The sequence below is a fragment of the Scardinius erythrophthalmus genome (genome assembly GCF_964197995.2).
Source record: "Scardinius erythrophthalmus genome assembly, chromosome: 12".
NCBI classification, from domain to species: domain Eukaryota; kingdom Metazoa; phylum Chordata; class Actinopteri; order Cypriniformes; family Leuciscidae; genus Scardinius; species Scardinius erythrophthalmus.
Window position 1 is genome coordinate 18,412,606 of NC_138232.1, and position 24,706 is coordinate 18,437,311.

Consider the following 24,706-nt stretch of genomic DNA (forward strand, 5'->3'; position numbering starts at 1 on the left):
ATTTTTTTTCTTGTATTGTATTAGAAAAAAACTATTAACATTATTTATTTATGAATTATTTTATGTAACGCTGTTTTTCAAGACAAATAAACATTCAGTGCACTGAAATAAGCAGCTGTTGAAGGTACAGCCCTCTTTACACTGGAATGCTATTGAGATGTGTCGCAAATAACGTTCTTCAGGAAGCGTGTGTGTGTGTGTGTGTGTAGATGTTCGTATGCTTAAAACCCATGAGAGGAGATTGGCTGTGCGCTCTTTGCCTTAAACGAAAACACATCAACTGTCCTGAAATCATCTTACAACGAATTGTGTTAGACTATCGGGTAAGTAGGCTACTGCAATTCCTGTTGGGGAATGAGCTCTTGTTAAATTTAAAGTGACAGATAAAACATAATTCTAGAATCAGGGTTTCGCTAAGAGCAATCACAGTTCGCGCGTTTCCAGTTATGCGTGAAGTTTCATACTGTAGCATACGTATTTAATATGAATAAAGCTTGACTTGTATCTGGAACGTTTTACTAGTACAAAAACAAACGTTTTAATTTGCAACGCTTGGTATTTCGTTGATGACATTCAACTGTGCAGGACGATAAAGATGATCAAATAGAAGAGAAGCGTTATAAAGATTTTGGTAACGTTATTTGGTTGCTCATAAAATATTCTTTAGCCTATATCTTTATAACTAAATAGTAGGTTCTGTATTTTAGAAGTACAATATTTAAAGCACATCCTTATATATAGGCTATTAAAAAAAAATTAGAAAAAAAAGGAAGCATGCAGCAATGGTCAGGATATTGCTTTTTATCTTCGTTTGTTCTGAGAGTTAATTCATGTATCATGACACTGACGCAGGTCTATGGAACGACATAAAAGTAGGCTATTTTGTGCCGTTATTGAGTTAACCATTTATGTAGCCTAAATATTCCCCTCGTGTTCGGTATAGCTTGCCGTGTTTAGGTTGTCACTTTCGTTATGTGGGATAGCCTATATGATTGTTTCCTATGTTTCTCGTGATGGCTACACAGTAAAATGTGAGATAATGTCATAACATCAGTCAAGATATTGGCAATAGTGTCCTTGCATTATCGGTATCATATCTACCGGATAGGCCTACCCTGGGGTGGCATGTCTAATCGACGGAGGGCACATTGCGCTTTGATTTCCTGCGCTTCGCTGTTGGCAGTAGGCTATCAAACACACTCACTGCGGATCATCCTGGACTGTGCGATTATAGGTAACGTAGCCTATCTGATGGGCGCGACAGATTTCATAAATCCATACAAACTGATCATAAAGTGAGCGAAAAATGTCCAAATAACAAGTTGAAGCAGTAAAGATAACGCTTAGCCCCACATCAGCTTTTCCCCCTAAATGACAGACAGCAATAGCGCTCTAGGTAGTGAAGTGAAGCGATTCATTTGCGCGGCTGTCACGAGTCAAAGGCAGGTGAGACGGAGACTGATTGGCTGGTGTATGGGGTCCCACTGATTGTCTGCCGCACGAGTTGAATGCGTGTCCCTGTTGTGTCCACGACAGATCACCAGCGTCCACTCTGAACAAGGACGCTCTGTTCACTGAGCAGCCACGAAACTCGAGATCACCGTGACCCCGCTGGCGTGTGGACAGCTTTATTTCATGTCTACTAAAACCAAGTTTTACTTGATCACCTCGATAAAGTCCGGTTAATGAACCTATAGCTAGTCAATTATCATTTAAGATTTAAAAAAACGCATTCTAATTTCGGACATTAACTTTAGGGGTGTATTCTGGTTGATTGGAACACTTTTTGCCATTGAGATGACTGGAATTAATAAGACTTAATACATAAATAAAACTTAATTTTGAAAATTAGCCTACATATTGAATTAAAAATTAAATCCAAAAAATAAATGATTTTGACTGTGAAATTGAGTTTTATTGTTCATTCGGCAGTTATTGGTCTTGCGCAATATGGTCACTCACGACAATTCAATGTTTTTATTAGAAATATAATTATTTGATAGGCTATATTTATCTTAGGCTATAGTTTTACAAATGACTGTTTTAAAAATCCACTTGTTTTCTTTAAAATAATGACTTCAAAGGCCTATTTTGGACAATTGTAGCAAATCATAAGATACAGTGGTTAAGGGAGGAGATATTTGTCTTTGAAGATTTTAATAATGATGACGTCTAGATTGTCATAGTGTTTAGTTTATTGAATTGTATCTGAGGGGGTGTTTTTGGCGCATTACCAGAAACTTAAAAAAAATCATACAGAATAAAATAATAAATATTTAATACATTTCAAATGAAATATTTTATCTAGACCTACTTTTTAAATGAACGTGTCCATATTTGCTAATAGCCTACAGCAAACAAAAATAAATACATAGTTTGCACGATTTTTGTTGATGTGTTAAGAAAAAAAGCCAATAACAATATAGACCTATATATTTTTAGCATTTTATATATGTCTATATGAATATGAGGATCCATCGGCTATGTTAACGCAAAACAAATTAGATAAGCAGTCCCTATTTATAAAAAAAAAAAACTGTTTTGGAAGAAAATTTATATATTTTTTGTTTGTTTTTGTTTTAACGGCAAGTCCTTAAAACCAAAACCTGCGCGAATCGTTAGCTGCAGAAGGCATGCACAGGCTGGGTTGCCGTCTCCTCGTTTCCTCTCCCCCTGCAGCTAGGGATTGAGTAACACATTGATAAAACAGTGTATCACTTATCCTGATAGCCACGGTTCCCCCCGGACCTGTCTGTCCTCTCATAGAGGGGCGGACCAATCACAGGCCTAAGGCTGGGTAGTTGTCCCTTTAAAGCACCTGTCTTCATAACACCTGGCAGACGAGAGAATTGCTTTACGCATGCTCCCACTCTGCCATCCTCTATACAGACGCGCTGCTCTTCAACCAAATGGTCTTCAAATCTTTTCAGAGATAAAAAGCCACCGCATGATCTGTGGATCTGACAGATTGCCTGATCTTCACTAATGACCGAGGACATCGAAGGAAGGAACTAGAGGAGACACAATGCCTAGGTCTTTCTTGGTGAAGAGCAAAAAAGCACACAGCTACCACCAGCCACGATCTTTGGAGGATGACTACAAAAGACTTGATTCCATTTTAGCTCACATATGCGCAGGTATGTCAAAATTACATTTAAAACGTAGAAATGAAGAACAATGGAGAATGCATTGCAATTGTCAAACAGAAAATGTATGTATGCAAAAGAAAAAAGTCTAGTTACCTTTCTTTTATTTCTACATAAGCATAATCATTTGCAAAGTCATTGTTTATTTGTCTAAGAAAGAAAGTGATTGTAAAATACTGAGCGTAGCTTATGACTACATTTGTGTGAGGAAAACTCTGGATTCTAGATTTTCGTTGTAGCCTACCCATAGCCTATGTTGTGAGATTCAGATTGAATAGTTTACAGCTGTGGTTTTGACGGGGGGGGAAATCATTACAGAAAGCAAAACTTCAGACGACTCCGAGTGCTGTACGGATGCTCTGACAGGCGACACGACTGATGCTTGTTCTCCGCACTCTCACCTGGTGGATCAAGCTGATATTTCCTCCAAATCTCCTCTCAGCTCTGGGGAAAGCGTGTGCGACCGCTCGTCAGATTACGAAGACTTTTGGCGACCTCCATCACCATCAGCATCACCGGGTACGGGTGTACTTTATTGGAGATATCTAAATATTTAAAGCCCATCAAATTGCATTTATAGCGTGAATGCATATTATTTTATATATATATATTATTTATAATTTTTAAATGGTTTTCGTTCATTTCGGATTATTATCGGACAGAATTTGAATAAAACAATGTTTATCAAATATATATCACAAAAACGTTTGTTTTGTTTTAAAAGTATACCAGCTATACCACCTCATCAAATTTTGGCACAAAACGTACGTAACAAATAAATGGCACACAGGCTACAGGCCTATATACGTCTCTAAGATGTCTTATAGAGCGCTTAATCTGGAAAACGTTTAAAAGACATTTTAGATAAAGCAGTTTTACATACATTCTAAATCACACTAAACATCTTAAAGATATTTTCTAAATGTCTATTTAACATCTGACAGGAAACGTCTCGGAGACATCCTATTGCAGATGAGCAAGCAATCTTGCTGATAGCTATCAATGCAGATAGCAATAGTCACTTTATAACTCTAAACCGAATAACAGCGTATTTAAAACACGGAAATCATTAGGCTAATTGATCGTTTTTCTCTTTTAACAGAGTCAGCCAAATCTTTTTCACCATCCGTTGAGGAAACACAGCCATTCGCCGTCCCTTTCAGGCCTTACGCGTGGAGCAGGTACTCGGGATGTGAAATCAGACAGCTGGTACATACTCTCAATCATCACCACTCTCACGAGCGGCCAACTCCTCCAGTCTATTACAATGAGCGCGTGCATGTCGAGCCCTCTCTTTTCACTGAACGAGGATCTGGCGCAGGCATTTACGGCTCCACTGCCACCCTATTCGAGCGCGCCACTGCCTCTGGATTTTATGACGACAGCAGCATACTGGGAAAAGGAACTGACATAAAGTCCAGCTCCAATGCGATGTGTAGTCGTCTCCTGCTAAATGGCGCATACAAATGCATCAAATGCAGCAAGGTAATGTTTACAAGCGCAAATTAGCTTGACTGTTTTTAGAAATCACGATTAGACATTATTTATTAAAGATGGTCCTCTCTGCTCCACAGGTGTTTTCCACACCACATGGCTTGGAAGTTCACGTCCGGAGGTCGCATAGTGGAACAAGACCCTTTGCTTGCGACATCTGTGGGAAAACGTTCGGACACGCGGTCAGTCTGGAACAACACAAAGCTGTTCACTCACAGGTGCTCGCATCATGTTCATATTTAGGAATGAAAATCATAGCACAAATGTTTCATTTGCGTAACTGAAATCGATTGAATTTGAACAAACACGCCTTTTATCCCACAGGAGAGAAGTTTTGATTGTAAAATCTGTGGGAAAAGTTTTAAAAGATCATCCACTCTGTCCACTCATCTCCTTATACACTCCGATACACGACCATACCCATGCCAGTTCTGCGGGAAGAGATTTCACCAGAAATCAGATATGAAGAAACACACATTCATCCACACAGGTAAACGAAATAAAGGTGTAGCCCTATGGAAATGTTTCTAGAACTTTATCTATAAAAATAGAACTTTGGGTGAAAACGTTGACGTGTGGATTTTCTCTTCTAGGGGAAAAACCACACAAATGTCAGGTGTGTGGGAAAGCTTTCAGTCAGAGCTCCAATCTGATAACGCACAGTCGAAAACACACTGGATTCAAACCGTTTGGATGTGACCTCTGCGGCAAAGGATTCCAGCGCAAGGTCGATTTAAGAAGACACAAGGAAACACAACATGGACTGAAGTGAGGAAACATTGGTTCACGAGTCAAGGACTTTACCAAACACTATTGGAAACCCCGTCGGGACTTTAACAGGCTTTTTAATTTAACAAGCTACAAAATGCTCATTCATAAAACATTAAATCAGTGTTTTAGAGTTGGCGACAAATGGCGTTTACAATAGTTGTAGAGCTGTTTATGCTTTGTGAGATTTGCCTACGAGTCAGCAGCAGGCCAGCAGGTCTGACAGCTTTCATGGTGATATTATAACAGGGTATCACAGGGTATCTTCATTCAAATCATTAGTCCGCTGCAGAAACATGTCAGGCATCGTGTCTGAACCCAAAATATTTTCACCAAAATAATCAGGGACGAAATATAACCGCCGCGAGAAAGGACACTGTATCGCCCAAAATATCAGCTGAAGGAGAGAAAAATCACCGCATCTCAAAAGAATGTCACTTTGTTTTCAACGCTGCGAATGGGATGCTGGCAAAACAAGCACTACAATAGACTGCGAGATTTCATCAATAAAAGGATTGTTTGTGTACTATAGCCCAACTTAAATGAGGCTATTTGGCTTCTCGAACCATTACAGTCATCATTTCTTCTTTTCTATTAGGTTCGTTTTCTTTAGCGTAAATAAAATAGCCTTACTTAACTAATATACCTTGTCAGATAAATTAAATTGACAAATACCCTATTTGTTTGATATAATTTACACTATTTATTGAAATAAAGAATATTACGAAGAGATATTTCTAGCGTGTATTTTTTTTGTGTGTGTGTGTGTGTGTGTGTAATAAACAAAGTTGTTGTTTCATACTGATTTGTAAAATCTCTGTATGGCTACTGCGCGCATCGGATAACTTGAGCTAAGCATAGGGCATTTCATTTTTATGATTGTAAATTAAAGCATTTCGTTACGTTTTAAATAAAAATAGCCCATAGGCCTATTTATTCGCAACAGAGCTGTGGGAAATTCCACTTGTCGTGTTTCGCGATCAGTGAATTCGCATTAGGCTATCTTATATTTTCAAGATAAGAATTATTGAAACGCCATTAAATAACGTAAGTTAATGGGAAAGGGACGAGAAAAATAAAGACACCTGATCAATTATTTATAAATCTCAGTAATTACAAGGAGACTGCAAAGAAAGTGTCACAAAATAACATAGGCACTGTCAAAAACACTGAAAAAAGGGAAAGCCATTGAACTGATCTACTAAACAATACACTTCATTAAATCAACTTTATACATTTATGTTTGAAGAGAACATAATTAGCCTATTGTGTAAAGTTTAAATGAAATTCAACAGTCATCAAAGTGATATGATCATGTCGCAAATAATTGTTCTATATGATTCAGGCCTGTTTTTTATTTTTTATTTACTTGATTAAAATGAGCGAATGCAGCACGATTCTTTAGAATTTTGTCTCAATTTAATTCAGTGTACACTCCCTCTATATTTACTTAATTCAGTTGTCTTGGGACTAGTGAATAAAACTGCAAAAATTAGGATCTATTAAAAACTGTATATTTATAGGCCTATTATTAGTTATATTTAAATATTAAATTCATGCTCATTGTTAATAAAAAAATGACACGAAAATATTTTTCATCTAAAACTTAGAGTAACATTTTTACATCTGTCCATTTGGTCTCAGACTCTGTTGTTAATTTCCCCACTGATTTATTCCTCAGTCTGAGAAACATGCCGCATTTAAAATTATTGAAAGCACTTTGATTCGTAGCCTATTTATTTTTAATACGTAACAATATTTATAATTTCATCAAATCATTAATTATATGGCACAGTAGCCTATAATTAACTATTAGTCCTCCTCAGAAACAAAGTGTAGCCTACCTGACCAAAATCTTCATATTTCTTATATCACATATATTTTTCTGTGTGTGTGCGTGCAAATGCTAAGCAAGGTGCAGATATCATCAAATCAAACGGCTGTAAATAAAAGGGAATATCGTCTTCTGACCATGAACATTATTATTCCCTTTTTATTTACACTCTAAACACAGTTGGATCTCCGCTGTTAACTAAACTAAGTGTAAATAAAGGAAGTTTATTCAGCAGAAACAGTTCACTCATGCCCACGGAATATGGCGGGTCAGTGCTTTCTGCTGGCCTGCAGTTTAAAATGGCCCCGGGATATAACGTCAGCTTATCTGGATCTGGCACAAAGAGGGTTAATAATATACGGTTTAAATGATGTTATACGCAACCGCGCTGCATTAGCCAGGAAAAAACTTGATTTCTCATTTTCCAAAAGTAGCCTACCCTCAACATTGTTCGAAATGCCATTTTAGTTCTGCGTTACAACTTAGAAGCACAAGTTTTGGTATAGTGCGAAGATACAATCAAAGATTGAAATCACTGACTTTTTATAGCTCAAATCTTGCTGCATTCAGGCCCGCGAAAATACTGAATATTTTAAAACCCCAAAGATTTGACTGAGAGGAACAGGAAAATGCATATTTATTCTAGAGAAAAGAGAGATAAGCACATGGCTGTGGGATTTACATGTCCTGCTGCTGTGAGGGAAAATCGAACATGCCTGGAATTAGGATAATATTTAGAAAGTAATATTTGGAATGAAACCAAATATCATTTCACATGCAGAATTCGTCATTTCCCTTCACTGAATTCTATTTTTTTGTCAAATCAAGTAATTAATGTGGTTTAGATAACATCATATTTTGAGTTTCTATTCATTAAACCAATCTCCTCTGTTTGACACGACAAAGGTTTTTTCCTCTGTACAGATGAGAACGTTATCAAAATGATTCCCACAGATCTGCTGAAACGACTAAAAACGCTATTATGACTGCAAAAAAAGAATAATCTGTAGCCTATTGTAAAAAGCCTGACGACTTTTAGTATAACTAAAATTTTTCATTTCAATGAACTCAAAATTGTAAGGCAGCCAGGTAACTTACTTTAAGTTAAACCAACAATCATTTTTGATTACAGTGGTCTGAATTAGAGTAGACAGAGTGGCAGTGTGGGTAAGGATGTTGTCCAGAGTGCTGCAGGGATTGCAATGCCTTTACGCAGGTCAGTATCCACCACAGTTTCAATCCTCTGCAGTTCACTCAAGCTTGGACCATTAGGCCAGGCCAGATTTCAGTGAGGTTTTTAAGACCGTTGCCCCACAGCCTCCAGGCATATCAAATATGAATAGAAGAAGTCCTGGAAAGAGCCCAATCAATTTCAGCGGGCGAGTAATCAGAGCACTTCATTCTCTGGCTTACACACCCACACACACACACACACACACACACACACACACTCTCTCGGGACTTTCCATAGACATAATGATTTTTATGCTTTACAAATTGTAAACATACCAATTAGAATTTTCAAAAAAAAAAAAAAAAATTATTTCCTCATGGGAAACAAAAATGTCCTCATTTATTTTGTCCTCATAACTTGGGGTTTACATGAACTTTCTTCTGCAGAACACAAAAGAAAATATTTTTGAAGAAATAATTTTTTACCATTGACTTTCATTTTATGGACAAAAACCAAAAAGAACAGCACCCTGCCACAGTGGTCTCAAAACATGTTTAATGATAGACAAACAATGTTTCTATCTATGAGAGAGTGAAATATCACCAGCACACTCTCCTGATATGGTCGATCCTAAATCCTAGCTAGGAATCCTCCAAATTCCCAATCATCATGACATCATCTGCTGACTTGAATAATTCAATTCAATTCACATTTATTTGTATAGTGCTTTTCACAATACTGTGTTACACATATGAGAAAAACACTGAAAACCAGTGGGGAAAAAAATAGGGAGATCTAAAAAGAGGGAAATCTGGATTGTTTAAAAAATAATTTCAACATTTCCCAAGCACAAGTATCGCGCAAGCAATCAAGCATAAACAAGTTATGTATGTATCACCTGTGAAACATATTCTGGTATTTTGATGAATTACTCAGTAGTCTCTCACTTAGAAAGATAAACAGAGGTGACAGAAGAAATGCAGGGCGTCTACACCTCTGTGACTGGAGAGCGGTGGAAGGTCTCAGGGAGACAGGGCTCAGATACTGTGTTCTTTTGTTGTGGCGCTTTATTCATTATTTACTTGATCTGAAAAATAGACTGCAAGACAACTGCACAGCTGTCATCAGGCAGTAGGGTGGTGATACAAATTATTCATGATTTTAGAAAGAACGGTAGAAAAAAAGCGAGGAAAATACATAAGGAATTTGGTTGGCACGCATAACAGACCCTCACACTATCTTTGAGAAGAACAATTTGCACAGGGTTACATGAACTATGCTTGACAAAAAGATTTATGTACTGCATATGAAATCTATAAAAATGAAATGGTTTCGTGAAAATGTTGTGCATCGTGAAAAGTGCTATATACAAATATAATTTGACTTTTTTCATAAAACAGGATATATAATATATGCTAAAAAAATAGATACAAATATTTTTAGAATAAAACTGACTCACTAAGTACATAACACAAAGAAATACAAAAATTGAAAAGTCTGATTTGTCTTAAACTGCATCAGGTTACAGTGTGAGAGGCCATCAGAGTACAGTGTCTGTCTGCTCCTATTCATTCCAGCTTGACATGACACTACAGCACAGACTCAAGGGAACAGGGAGCATTTTCCCAGTCTGCTTTGGGATGTCCCAGCTGAGCCTGAGTACCACGCTTTTACTGCCTAAACTCTGCGCACTTTTGTTTCGTGGTCCTTGTTGTTTTCAGGACTGTTTAACAAGGTAAGTCTCCAGAGTCCTGGCACGCTCTAAAGTCAGTCATTCCAGAGTCCAATGGGTCTGGAGTATGAGTGTGTGAGAGAGTGTAACAGAGAAAGGCTGTGTGTGTATGAGCGTGTGTGTGTGTTGGGGGGGGGGGGGGGGGGGCATGATAAAAATGGGTAAGAGCAATGGTGATTGCCACAATTGGGAGACATTAGACCTGGGTGAGCAGCCAAATGTGAGCTGACGTTTTCCTTCAGGTTAAAGCCCTGAAAGCTTTTCCATTAGTTCTCTCGCAGTGGGGCCCACCAACCCCTGCACAGCACGCAGTCGGGCTAGTCAGCTGCTGAAAGGTGGGTGCAGTAGGTCGCTGCTCATTTAAAGACATGTTTATCTGCTTCATTTAGCATTACATATCACTACCACTATTTGGATGCTAGCTGTCGCTCGAATGGAGACGTAAGGGGATGTTTCATATTTGTTGGAGTTTTCAGTACACCTGTAAAATGTTGTTTATATAGTATGTTCATAAAATATATATATATATATATATATATATATATATATATATATATATATATATATATATATATATATATATATATATATATATATATATATATATATAAATTGCTAGATATGTGTAAATAGCATTTGATTTTACATTATCAGATAACTATTTTTTTTAATCAGTTTTCCAAATCAGAGAGTTTCATGAGATGGGATTGAGACTATTAAGAACGGAAACTACACCTAAAAATTTAAACATTTCTCTGTAATCTACCCCCCACTCTTATTAATAAGTCAAATTTCCATGACATTGTTCATCCTGCTAGACAGCAATTTCTTTAGCCGTAGTACATCGGTTCTGTTTCATCAACATTTAAAGAGTAATCTAATAGCATATGAATCCTGACAAAAGCACTAAAAGGATTCATGTTGGTAAAAGGTTGAACAAAAAGAAGCATTCTGGCCAGAAACAAATACAATGTGACAGACAGGCCCAGGCTGCACAGTTACAGTAGAATTAAAAGCTATAAATACGTAAGAGTCTTTTTTTACCACTCTATTACCAAAGCCCTTGTCTACATTTCAAGAAAGATACAAATAAAGTTCAAGTGAGTTTCGTAAGGGAACGTTTTAGTATATTTAGAGTGCATAACACAGTAATATTATCAGTAGTCATCCATCATTATCGGCCAGCATAAATCCCTCTTCTATAAAGAACGTGATTTTTGAAAGTGCGCACATGCAGCCTAAAAGGTTGCGAATTGATACAATCCTCCACTTAACCAGGCCTGACTAAAGCAATGAACCTCTCTGAAAAATTCATAAGATCCATTTCACAAAATACCATGCCAAGCAAAAGGATGTATCAAACTAGAAGAGAGAAGGAGAGAGGGATGCAGGCAAGCTGATATGCAGAGAGAGAGTGCAAAAAGAGACAGGAGATGGTGGTGGTGAGAAAAAAAAGACAAAAGATTTATTCTCAGTAATAATAAAAAATTTATGTCGAGGCATTCAAGTAAAGTTCCTTTTGATGTTCTGATTTAATGAATGATTTGAGTCTCAGATGTAGGTTTGCTGAAGCTTGTGCTAATGTCTGTTCAGGGTCTGTGTAGTCATGTGTCAGTCTGTAGCACCATCAAGCCATTGCACTGCTTCTCAACAGATCAAGCAGTCTACAGTGAGCTGGTAAGTACTTCCAACGTCCCCGAGGTCCGGCACGCACACGCGCTCGCATGCACAGCCTCCTCCCATAGACACATTCTGACACTAGACGCACAAAATACACCAACACGTTTGCTCACTAACTCAGACACACTGATATGTTCCTACTCTGTTTAAAAGCACTAGAGATAAAAGGCTGTTTCATGTAATGGTGTATGTGCGAACAGCTGTTATGTTTTTCTACTGTTGTGTGAATGTGGTTGGTGTTGACTCTGATGGGCAGTGAAGTGTAAACGGGACAAAAGAGCAAGCTTTAACTAAACTAATGCACCGTTCATTTGTGTAGGGTCCACTCTATTCAAAAATATATTATTTCCTTTATGTCAAACATGATCTTTTGGTGGATAAATCTCACACAATCTAACTGCATTAAATAATAACGGTCTCATGACTAACAGAAAAGGCAAAATTATACACAAGAGTCAACATGCTAGAAATAAGTAAATTAAATTTAAACAAGAGTGTAACAATTAGTCATTTATTTCTGACTCAAACTATTTTATACAGTAAAACTGGGGGCTTATGCAGCTACACATATTCAATGAACGCGTCACACATTAAATATTTCAAATAGAGAAATTAATCTTAAGGTCCAAATTAGAGACTGCTTTTGATTCTGGTCACTGTAAAAGACTACAGAGATCTGAGGACAAAGATCTGGGTTGCAGGGGTAGATGAGACTGGCCCTGCTCGTTTCCCTGCTGGTGTATGCTAAATCATTAATGATCACAAGCAGTACCTGATCTGCTCAAATCAACTCAGAGTTTTTCCAGCCTGCTTTCCACACAGTCCAGTTATAGATGTTTGCACAACACCAGCGTGAAGAAGCAGGTGTGGCTAATGACCTCCAAATCACATTTACTTGATTTATCACATTCACTTTGTTGTAAAAGAAAACTCAGCGAGAGAGAGAGAGAGAGAGAGAGAGAGAGAGAGAGAGAGAGAGAGAGAGAGAGAGAGAGAGAGAGAGAGAGAGAGAGAGAGAGAGAGAGAGAGAGAGAGAGAGAGAGAGAGAGAGAGAGAGAGAGAGAGAGAGAGAGAGAGAGAGAGAGAGAGAGAGAGAGAGAGAGAGAGAGAGAGAGAGAGAGAGAGAAAGGTAACTGTGAGATAAAGCTTAAAAATAATAAATAAATTCACATGGTTAGACAGAAGTCACACTGTGAGATATAGAGTTGCAATTGTAAGAAATAAAGGCAATTTCATGAGAAATAAAGTTGCAATTGTGATATGTAATATTGGTAACATTGGTAGAAATACAGTTTGAACTGCATGATATTGTCACACTGCAAGATTTAATATGGTATTGATGTAAGATGTAAAATCACAATTTAATAGGGTAGTTCACTTTGAAATTAAATTTTGGTATGTTTTAGCTTACCTCAAGGGCATCCAACATGTAGCTGTCTTTGTTTCCACAGTAGTTTCAATTTTGATATTTTTAGGGCAAACCGTTCTTGTCTGTCGGTTGTATAATGCAGGTCTATGGTCACCACCTCATAGAGCATGCACAGAGTCCAAATTAAACAATTCCCCATCGTAAGTACACATTGATGGCCTAAGACACGAAACGAGGGGTTTATGTGAGAAAACGAACAGTATTTATATCGTTTTTACCTCTTGTACACAACCACGTCCACGCGTTCTGGCTTAGTCTGCGCAAGCGCCGGAAAGTGTACAAGAGGTAAAAACGATATAAATACTGTTCGTTTTCTCACATAAACCCCTCGTCTCGTGTCTTAGGCCATCAATGTGTACTTACGATGGGGAATTGTTTAATTTGGACTCTGTGCATGCTCTATGAGGTGGTGACCATAGACCTGCATTATACAACTGACAGACAAGAACGGTTTGCCCTAAAAATATCAAAATTGAAATTACTGTGGAAACAAAGGCAGCTACATCTTGGATGCCCTTGAGGTAAGCTAAAACATACCAAAATTTAATTTCAAAGTGAACTATCCCTTTAAGTAGAATTTAAATTGAGAGACATACAGTCATAATTGTGTGATATAAAATCACTTGGCAAAAAAAAGGTAACACTTTATTTTGATGGTCCATTCTGTTGACTAGAAGTAACTTTGCAACTACGTGTCAACTAACTCATATTAGAGTATTAGTAGACTGTCTGCTGAATATCTGCTAACTCTTTATTGTGTTTGTCCTCCAACAGACTGACTATAAGTAAATTTGCACCTACATGCCATCTTATTCTAATCCTAACCTTACCAGTCTACTAATACTCTAATACGCAAAGTCTAATGAGAGTTAGTAGACACTTAGGTGCAACGTTACTTATAGTCAACTGAATGTGTTAAAGGACCATAAAAAAAACAATAAAAAAAAAAAACACTTGCTGAATATAAACTAAAGGATATAACCACATTATAAGATTTTTAAGTAATATTGTGAGGTGGAGGCGGAAACAGACTTCCACAGAAACATTTTGTGGTCTGTTGTGGTCAAAAAGTTTGGCCCAAATATTTCACAAAATACCTATATCACACAGCTTGGCAAAGTCCAGAACAGGAACAGCTCAATAAGTGTCAGTAAAAATCATTACCTGTATTTACATCACACAAGTTATGCTGTTGATTAAAAGTTAAACTCCAAAAAATTCAATAATAATAATAATAATAATAAAACGGATGATCTGTTGACCTGCATGACAGGCAAACAAGGTGCTTCAGAGACATATTTGGCAGGAGGAATACAAATTAAAACACTTGTACATGTACTCGTGGATAAAAGGAGAGAGAGAGGGAGGGAGGGGGAGAGTGGAAAAAAACATGGCTAAAAGCTTCCATCACCTTAATAAAATCATGGGAACCAGTACACAGTGTGTCAGCATCTCTAAACACCAGAGAATGAGCAGACTGACAAAATTGCTTTGACAGCCTGTTCACATGTAACATCCCAGCCTCTTCTGCCATTGGGGGTTGCCTACAGAGATGAAGGCACAGGGTACCAGAGCACACAAGTGGACTGTGTCGTGCTGGTGAGCATGGTATTGATCAAAGGCAGACAGGGTGTCTCTCCTTCAGAAAAGGGGCCAGCGTTATCCTTGTCAATTAAGGTTCACACACTGTACGTATTGATTTGGAACAACTCAACACAGGTAATCGCCATCAAAATGCCGATTTACAAAAGGGCAAGCAGGCATCAGCAATAGAAGCACCTGTATGGTTGTATGGATCTGTTGTTTTCTTTTCCTCATGATCCCAGTCACTCTGACAACACTCAGATCTACCATTTTAGCATTACAGATGCTGCTTCCCCCTTGAAGATTGAGCACATAAATGTGACCCTGGACCACAAAACCAGCCACATGGGTCAATTCTTGGAAATTGAGCTTTATACATCATCTGAAAGCTGAATAAATAAGCTTTCCAATTTATGTATGATTTGTTAGGACAGGACAAAATTTGACCGAAATACAACTATTTGACCATCTGGAATCTGAGGGTGCAAAAAAATCGATCATTTTGACCCATACAATGTATTGTTGGCTATTGCCACAAATATACCTGTGTGACTTGTGACTGATTTTGTGATCCAGGGTCACAAATACATGTTTTCATTTGCACGTTTTAAATAAGGGAGTAAGGGAAAACACTCATTTGTTATCTATGATACATCAAGGCCTAGCTGATTTTACCTGACTCTGACCTCTCCTCTGTGTGTCTGTGTGGTAAAGGTTCAAGCATGGGCTTATAGCTATTACTTGAGTAGTTTCCATGAATCACAATATTTATTGTTTAGTTTTTTTTTAATCTTCCTGCAGTTACCAAATCATGGGGAATGGAAAATCTGAGCCATGTCTATATAAAGTGCACTGTTGCAAATCAAACGCACAAGTCCATCTGTAGGCAAGGCAGTGAAAGCTAAGGCACAGACTCAAGGGAGTGACCCCTAAACAGTACAGTTTTTCTTGACATGCTCGCTGGGGTTTAGGGAGGGATTTTGGCAGACAGCTTCAGCTCCAGACATGGCCTCTAGGGGCCTTCAGGGCCACTCTATTGCCAAGAAATAGGCAAGAGAGTGGCAGAGTAAACAGTTCTGTCAGCAAGCCATTATAAAGAATAGCAAATGCAAAAAAAGCATAGTGTCTCACAGTATGTGTCTGTGATGGAAGGTGCATTAAACTCAAATATACTTTGTGAGATATGATTGTTGTTTATAAAATTGTATAATCTTTAATGTTAGTTTTCCTTGTGCAAAAGTTTAAAAGAAAAACTATTAAAGATAACATAAAGCATTTCTCTTTGCTCAGAAGCCTGAAAAGCTGATGTGTCCATCAGATAGTCAGGTTACACTTTTGTTGTCCTGTTGCTGTTCCCTATTAAAAATACATGGATATATGATAGTAGTGACCTGGGACAGGCCTATAACACACATACACTCAAAGAAATGCTGCATAAAAGAGGCTTCAAGTCAATTTAGTGCATCTTATGCAAAAACATTCAAAATTTTAACTCAAAAGTGTCACCAGAAACAGTATACAAATGTCATCAAACTTCAGCCAAGGCAGAACCTTTCTGACAAAATGCATAGCCAAAAATGTTAGTTAATTAGCAAATGTTTCTTCTAAAAAATATTTTATAAAAATGTGCTTCTTGTGCTATCATATAAATAAATTAGTCAAGTCAAACATATTATTTAATATCTGAAATAACTTGGTGACATGAGGTTACACCAACAAATGTGTTAAGGGCCAGAACAGGGAGAAATTGCTCCTAAAGATATTGACTGCCTGTTATCACTTTTTTTACAGTGTATTCTGAAGCGATATTGTGGCTTGTTTGTTAATCAAAATTACAAATGAACGACTGATTCATCAGTATAATATCTGCTTCTTTGACGTTTGAAAAAAAAAATTGACTTCATCCCATGCTATATTCATATTTAATTAATTGCATTCAAATTCCCTTTGCAACACCTTGTGAACATACAATGAGTGCAAAAGGATATGGGCTGACCACGCAAAAACAACAAACCTGTTTGTCTGTCAACATACTGTGAGAGATCTTTTTTTTGGCTCTCGACTTTCATTACACACAGTCTGTTCACTGTCAAAACACTAAATCAGCAGTCTTCAATTAGCCACGGGCAAATCTGAAGCTAACAAGCAACCAGCCTGTCCTTTCCTGTTATATTTACATTGTGCCTTTTGTTAAAGCCTTTCACCACACTGTAATAGACAGAGCAAACTTCGCAGCTGCTGCTTAAATCCTATTGCTCAAACCTGGTTTGCCTCCATACACCTGAAATCAGGGTCTACAATACTTGTCCATGCAGGAAGTCAAAGACATGGCTCATATCAGGTTACATGTCCATTGGAGCAATGCTGGACTTAGCTAAGGGATAGTACACACATGCTCGCCAAAGATTAACTAAGCAATTTCTGATGCGCTTTCATTATTTTCATGGCATGACTTGTTTAAATAACGCCAGGGTTTATTTGAGAGCAGTCTACTATGGGTTATAATGAGTCAGCGTGGTCTTCTGTATAATCCTGTGATTATGAGAGCGAAATGTTTAATCAGTTCTACTTAGAGCCTCTAAAAGTCAATTGAACAAACAGAATTTGTTTGAGTAAATATGAATTGACTGTAAATTATAATGAGAAATCTCATGACTGTTTTCCAGGGCCTTCGAGAGAGTTCTGTCTATCTATTTTAGATTGCTTCTTAATCCTATTAGCAGACACTCAGCTGCAATGCTTACTAAGAGGTTTACAAGGGTCCCCTGTCAGATTTCCTCTTGCTCGATTCTTTTCAAACATTCTGACCTCCATTGTAAACCTAGCTATCCGATTCTTTTGTGCTGAATTTTTATTGCAGATGTCATTCAGATCTTGAGCAGAAAAGCCTTGGTTATAATCCTGACCTTGAAGAGTCACTTGTATGGACTATTTTTGAAAAGACCAGCTCTGAAAATGGCAGTGAATCAACTAGAGGATGTAATTCAAAGATGGGTGAGGAAACAGAAAATTAAGTGTCATATTATTTTGATGCATTTTTAATTTGTTATAAACAGTTTGTATTTATATCAAGTTAGGCATAAATGTAATATGTGTAAATCAGTATGCATCATGATAATGACTGTAAAGTGCATAACCAAAAGGGAACATGCAAGAGTGAATATGCTCTGAATGGTTTGTACATTTGTTAGTTATTATTCATTTTAATCCCATAAACAAGATTTACAGTGTGATTGTTCTATTGTTTTTTAATCAAAGATTTGACAATGACTCTTGTCCATATTTTCAGAGAACAACTGAAGACTTTAAACCAGAGGACCATGAGCTCTTTCTGAATGCTGGTCGTACCTGCATTGCCCAAGGTGACAGCAGTCAACTACTGGACTTCATAAAAGAGGAGGCCAATCAGGTAAATCTGGAAGCATTGGCATAATGCTTTTAAAAACTCATTTTAGATCTTGGTATTTGAAAGCATTGGAAAGTATTTTATCACCCATTTTATGATTTAAAGCTTTTTGTATCAACTCAGATTCTATAACGCACTACTGCAAACAAGAAGGTATCCTTAAGAGACAGATAGGTGCCACAACATGTTACACAGATATATCCCAGGTTCATTTTTAAGACATCAATCCACTGGGATTGGTCGAATTTTGATGGGCTGTATCTGTACTAAACCGCCACTTTGTCCTTCTGCCAAACTGACAGGCCCCATGACCCTTGGGTGTGGGAATGCAGTTTAGCGGAGAACCAGTCAGATTTCTTGCTTCACTGGAAGTCCTCTCAGGAGCAGCACTCCATTAAGTGCTGTTGATTTACCAATTTCTTGCACTGCTCCACTTTTCCGTGCATGTAGCACATCCTAAATAACACGTCATTGCGGTTTTAAAGCAGAGCATAAATGCACCAAATAAACACCACATTTTCAAATGACTGATTTCAAAATAATAACATCCAGTATCCATCAAATGCTAAATTGTCATGAAAATGATTGTGAATCAATCAATTTCAGTCATGTGAAGAATATAGGTCTAATACATGTGTGTAGGCATACATATGCAAATACATACAAAAAGTTTCAAAAATGTTTCATTGTAAGTAAAAATGTAAAAGGATAAATGTCTTTCTAGCACATAGTAAGGTCTATGGGCAGTGGCCTACTGCCTGCACTGGTGAATGAAGTGCTGAGAAAGGACCGGAGTCCTGCCCACTATCAAGCTATCCTCAATCAACTTGTACAGGTCAGATTGTGCTTACTCAAATATGTGACACTGGATCACAAGCCAGTCACATGTCGCACGGGTATATTTAAATTATCAATTTTTCTTTTATGCCAAAAATCATTAGGATATTAAAGCAGGGCTAAGCCGTTTCAGGAATTTCTTCGCTTTTTGCTCGCAGGTTTCTCTATAGAGATCCCCCTACAGCTGCGGAATAGATATTTGACAACACTGTCAAAAAACTCGTTGGCGACTCTCAGATACCAGAGGCTATAGATTAATATAGCGTTAATATACGCTATATACGTTTTTAAAAAACGTTTTTTTTTCTTTAAAACGTCTTCTTCATTCAGGTTTGAACAGCGTGAGGGAGCGCAATAATGACAGAATTTTAGCAGATTTTTTTTCAGTAAAGCAATTCGTTACATCGCGAGACCTGATATCACGCGATACTTTGGCCAGCCGGCCCAAAGTTACAAGGGTGGTTTTTCGGCTCACAGGCGCTTGGGGGGTGCGAGACGACCACCATTCAACCCGAAAAAAGTCATATAACTATTCCAATGACTCCGAAGCTGTTTGGTTAAGGTAAAAAAGTTACTTAGTTCACCTTTAAGTAAAGATCATGTTCCATGAAGATATTTTGTAAATTTCCTACCGTAAATATATAAATCATTTATTTTTCTGAGTGAATGCAGCACAATTGCGAACATAATTGGACAACTTTAAAAAGAACTTTTCTCAATGTTTCGATTTTTTTGCACCCTCAGATTCCAGATTTTCAAATAGTTGTATCTCGCCCAAATATTGTCCTATCCTAACAAACCTCACATCAATGGAAAGCTTATTTATTCAGTTTTCATGAGTTAAAAAAAAATTACCCATGAGACTGGTTTTGTAGTCCTGGGTTACATATGGTTCTTAAATAAGAATAATAAGATGATGACAGTACATAAGCATAACTTTAATTGCAGATCTGCAATGTGAAAGAACTCCTCAATATTTTACTTCACCAAGTGGAGAACACTGATCCAAATGCCATCTCAGACTCCATAATTGTTCTCATGCCTCTTATTCAGTCAGGTAACTGAAATAAACCAGTATAAAAAGCATGTTTTCTTAAAATAAAAAGCATGTTAACTTAAAATAAAAGCCAAAAATGAACACGGCTACCTCTACTGCAACTATAACGAATTTACACATTTTCTGTTTGTTCCCTTTCCAGTGCTGTTGAGAATGAGCGAGTCGAAGGCCACTGGACTGGGTTTGGCCCTTGATTCTTTGCAGAAACAAATTTCAAAACTGCCTGTACCTTACTCACACAAACAGGAACAGGAAGATGTGTATGGGCTCTGCCGATGCTGCACTGCAATACTGACCTTTGTACAACCCTTTGTACAGGAAGCCAAGTATCAAGACACAAACTCAGTGTCCACCAAACTAAGGGCTGCTCTTCTGAAGTTGTATGTTTTCAAACCTGTTCTTACTAATGCAATCACAATATTTGTTTAATGGAAAATACGTACAGCTTAAATTAGCCATTCATCCAAGTATGTCAAGTCAATTTATTTGTATTGTGCTTTTCACAATACATGTTAGAAGTAATCCTCTCAATTTAAATCTAACTATACTGCATTTCTAGTGCTGTCATACTGTATATCAGTGCTGCAGTGACGCTACACGTCTAAATGTTCAAAAGCATTTAAGCAATATAAATATTGGTTGGTATTGTTCTATAAATAGATTTTAATATTAGTTGGTTTTGTTCTAAACAAGAGTAATCAGTAATCAAAAAGTACTGATGAAATGAAAATATGATCGTTGTTACAGGTGAAAAGTCTGAAAAATCTGAAAGCCTTGCTGAAAACCCCCCCAGCATAAACCACATGAATTCCATGTTGATCCAAGCTGGTTTATGCTGGTGGACCAGTATAGTCTTGCTGTTCCCAAGCACACAAGAACTCCCGCTTCCCATGCTGGGGACAAGCAAACCAGCAACCAGCATCCCATGCTGGTCCCAGCATGCAAAGCCTACTTTATACCGGTGACAAGCAATGCTGGATTTTTCAGCAGGGAAGTCTGATGCCCAGGCACATGTCTGAGCGTTCAAAACTAATGGATTTGGATAATGTTCAGTTTTGTCCTAAATAAGAATAAACAATCATTTGTCTTAAATGAAAAATAGCCTGTTGTCAGAGTCTGATGTGAGTGAAAATTTAGCTAATTTAATTAGCAGTCATTTAAGCAACAACGTGGAGAAACATGTAACCCTTTATAGATTATAAGCATGCGATCTTAACCAATATTTTACCTAATTCTTCACAATTTTCTTTCTTTCTCTAATGGCTCAGTTGCATGAAGAGTCTAAGCGAACCTCTCCTCCAAGTTCAGCTGGACAGAGAGGCAAACATGACAGAAATTTCACCCCTGTGGAATTTTGCCACAGAAATAATGGTAATGATATCAGTCACATTCGTGTTACTATTAGGCATGGTACTTTTGGAAAAAGAATGACCTTCTAAGTGCTTCTGTGCTTTTAATACTAGGCAATCTTAGCAGCGATCCAAGAGTCTCTGCCAAAAATGCTGTTCTACAATCATTTGAGGGGGAAAGAAGATGATATACTGGAGACAGGTGATTGTCATCCAAATGAATCAAGAGCTTGCATGGCTTACTTGCTGTTTGTCCAGCTTATTGCCATAGAAGTGTTTCCTGCAGTTTTTAGGTAAGTTGCAGTTAGACCTCAAAACTTTAAATATGTGTTTTTTCCCCTCTCGCCATGTGTTTATCAGACTCAAAGACAGTGTGAACTGTTGAGGCCACAAATCTCGTGGGATTTCAAAAGCCGTTTAAAATCCCCTTCATTTGAGAATCTTGTTTTGTGCTCAGGCCTTCAGATACACCAAAAGGGTTAGGAGCTTCGACAAGTGTTTTTTTTTTTTTTTTCATTTTTACGGTACACAATACACAGTGTTTTTATGAAAATGGTTTACATGACTGGTATACTTTTAATGTACCAGAGCTTTTACGTAGGTTTAATTTGACATTTTATTTCAGCCCTGTTTTCGTCCTGCAGTGCAATATGGAATACATCAATCTTCTGTTGAGTAGGTGTGTACACAATGCAATTTTTATTTTATTAAAAAAAAGCCAACATGGTGTTCCATGTATTTAGTCCAACTTCCTTTCCTGCTTTGTATCCCTATGCAGAAAGGATGAATCATGGATTTTGAAAGGACTGGTAAAGTTAACTTCCACCAAAAATTATTATAGTTAGTACAAGTGCCGGAAATTATGTACATACTTAAATTTTCAGTACTGAGTTATAACTTGTGATGTCTTTTTGCATTTTAAGGGCTTATATGTTAAAAGTTTGGAAAGAGTAACAGACTACAGTCTTCCAGCAGATCTCTTAGAGCTGAGACCGTTTCATGAGGTTCCACAGGTATGCAACACTATGTATTGTTATGGATTTTGAGTTGAAATGTACTATTGTGTTTTAAACTGTGTATGTTAAAAAAAAACTGAAATAAACATCACCCCACTTCTTAAAACCTACATAATTACATATTGGTGAAAACTAAGGCTACACAATATATCGGAACCATATCAGTTTTTCTTTTCCCCAGAATTTTAATAATTGACGAATCCATGGTGAAAACAAAAGTGTTTTTCAGCAATGTTTGCTTTTTTAATGACATAGTTAACTTAAAAGAGAACTTTTGTTATTTGTTCACAGAACTTAATTAAAATTATGATTGACTGTCCTATCCAGCATTTGGTGAGTATAGATGAGACACAACTTGCATGTAAATCTGATCTATGTAAATTAAAGCCAGTTTTATGTTTGCTGTCATTTGAACTCTTTCATGAAGAGAGCAAGAAGTCTTGTGGTGTTCCAGCTCTTTATAGAGAAGCTTAATGGTGAAGCGAAGAACAAATTTTTCAGGTATGGTCTCTAGATGTTTAATTAAAAGTGCTATCAAAATTTGAATGGAATCTGTTGGTGTGTGTAAATATAAAAAGTCAGAACATCGCTGGGTATTAATTGCTTATTTCTTCTTTGTGAATGCTCTAAGACGCATCATGAAGACTAGCCATCATGCAGGGGTAGAAAGTATCATCATCAAAAACATAAAGAATCAAGTGGAACTGTGCAGAAAGGTAGTGTACAAAACAATCGGATATATATTTATGAATCACATGCTTAAATGTCCACTTCTCCAATTGATACGATTGTTGTCAACTCTGAATCACTGATGTTAGAAATATTTATTTTCTTTTGTTATTAAAGTCAGTCTGTAAGGATGGCTGGTTTGAGGGGACATGGCTCATCTCATTGCTCAGAGACACCATCACTCTCCCACAGGGCCATGAAACTGACTTGCTACATGGGATGGACAGGTGAACAAGACCTGTATTTTTACAAAGCTTTTACTAAAGGAAACAATCGCCTGACAAGCCACTGAATGCACATAACTACATCTTGATGGATCTAATCAACTTTTATATCAACAAATCATTGACATGAATCGTAACCCAAGTACAGACTCCACATATGGCAGCTGTCTCTATTTTAAATGTTAGATCTCCCACTAACTAAATACAATCCATCCCTAACTATAATTTATTTATGAGTGTATAGTCCAGGTTTACTGCCACGATCCCACAATGCAGAACAGATGGTGAGTAGTCCAATTTTTGAGGCAGATCCTGTGTCATTCCTAAAATGATACTAAAACCTGAGTGATTGACATACCTCGTCTGGATAATCTGTCCCTGATAAATTACTTAGGCCTTGCTTCATCCTGCTGATGGTCAGCTTTTACCATTATATGCACCTCTTGTGTGTAACTCTTTCTGTATAAAGTACGAGAATTATAAGACGACAAATTTTGACTAAGAAATAAGAATTATTTGTGTTTGTTTTTTTCCATATTAATATTGTCTTCTTTATTGTTTTTAAAGGGTCATGGAGTCTCTGAATCTCCTGCGGTATTTACTGATAAAGGAAAGAGAAATTTCCGTAAGATTTTTACAACAGTTTGTCAAAACACCAATATACACCAAATATAACATTTTACTTATATATTCATCATGTTCTGTTAATAAGACCCATCCTGTTATTTTCAGACTGGAATATGGATAGACCTGTGCCACATTGCAGAAAGTTACAAAAAATTATTACGAGTATGTCTAAGCATGTCAAAATCATACTATGGAAAAGAGTTAAAAAGACTTAGAGAGGATAAAAAGATCAAGGCTAAAGGTAATACATGCTTTGTGTTCTATCTCAGTTAAATATATATATATTATGTAGTGATAACATTTTTTATTTGACTTGTAGTAACATCTTTGTTTCCCCACAGAATTTAAGGAGGCCTCTGGGAAGAGATCAGTTCAGAGCTTGATTGTGAAAAATGAGACACTTGGCAGCATGCCACGCGAGGCACAGGATAAGGTTAGATTATACGCCTACGACTTATCTGAATTCAGTTTTAAAATAGTGACAATAAGTCATACATAACACTAAATATATCATTTGCAGGTCTTGCAGTGTGCCCTGGTCACATATGACCTAATGGAAAGCCTTGTGGTTCGTATAGAGGAGATCATTGAGGAGAGTCAAAAATGAACAAGTGGGCACA

The 24,706-nt window shown here is 37.2% G+C and overlaps 2 protein-coding genes across 3 annotated transcripts; both read left to right on the forward strand.

Moving 5' to 3' along the window:
* The first annotated feature begins 217 nt into the window (after positions 1-217).
* gfi1ab (growth factor independent 1A transcription repressor b) lies at positions 218-6,141 on the forward strand. Of its 2 annotated transcripts, none has more exons than XM_081381273.1 (7): positions 218-323; positions 2,931-3,137; positions 3,465-3,665; positions 4,249-4,631; positions 4,721-4,858; positions 4,965-5,130; positions 5,234-6,141. In XM_081381273.1, exons 2-7 carry the CDS (start codon positions 3,026-3,028, stop codon positions 5,410-5,412), a joined length of 1,179 nt encoding a protein of 392 aa, XP_081237399.1. In that variant the 5' UTR covers positions 218-323; positions 2,931-3,025; the 3' UTR covers positions 5,413-6,141. The 2 variants fall into 2 exon arrangements, with proteins under 2 accessions (XP_081237399.1, XP_081237400.1); XM_081381274.1 differs by having other exon boundaries at positions 250-323; positions 2,890-3,137; positions 5,234-6,139.
* Positions 6,142-17,796: 11,655 nt separating this feature from the next.
* Positions 17,797-24,693, forward strand: glmnb (glomulin, FKBP associated protein b; the record flags this gene model as incomplete). The annotated part of the gene is made up of 18 exons (XM_081380048.1): positions 17,797-17,835; positions 18,131-18,250; positions 18,972-19,082; positions 20,033-20,141; positions 20,284-20,521; positions 21,410-21,512; positions 21,605-21,783; positions 22,116-22,169; positions 22,269-22,299; positions 22,414-22,503; positions 22,798-22,839; positions 22,934-23,007; positions 23,138-23,222; positions 23,353-23,462; positions 24,027-24,084; positions 24,192-24,327; positions 24,428-24,519; positions 24,607-24,693. The coding sequence occupies 18 exons, from the start codon at positions 17,797-17,799 to the stop codon at positions 24,691-24,693; spliced, it is 1,758 nt and encodes a 585-aa protein (XP_081236174.1).
* Between the last annotated feature and the right edge of the window lie 13 nt (positions 24,694-24,706).

What these genes read in the sequence shown, in the direction of transcription:
- gfi1ab (XM_081381273.1), top strand. Translation starts at nt 3,026, where the DNA reads ATGCCTAGGTCTTTCTTGGTGAAGAGCAAAAAAGCACACAGCTACCAC. An exon ending in ACAAAGCTGTTCACTCACAG is followed by an intron (nt 4,859 to 4,964) that starts GTGCTCGCATCA and finishes TTTATCCCACAG; the next exon opens with GAGAGAAGTTTTGATTGTAA. An exon ending in ACACACATTCATCCACACAG is followed by an intron (nt 5,131 to 5,233) that starts GTAAACGAAATA and finishes TTTCTCTTCTAG; the next exon opens with GGGAAAAACCACACAAATGT.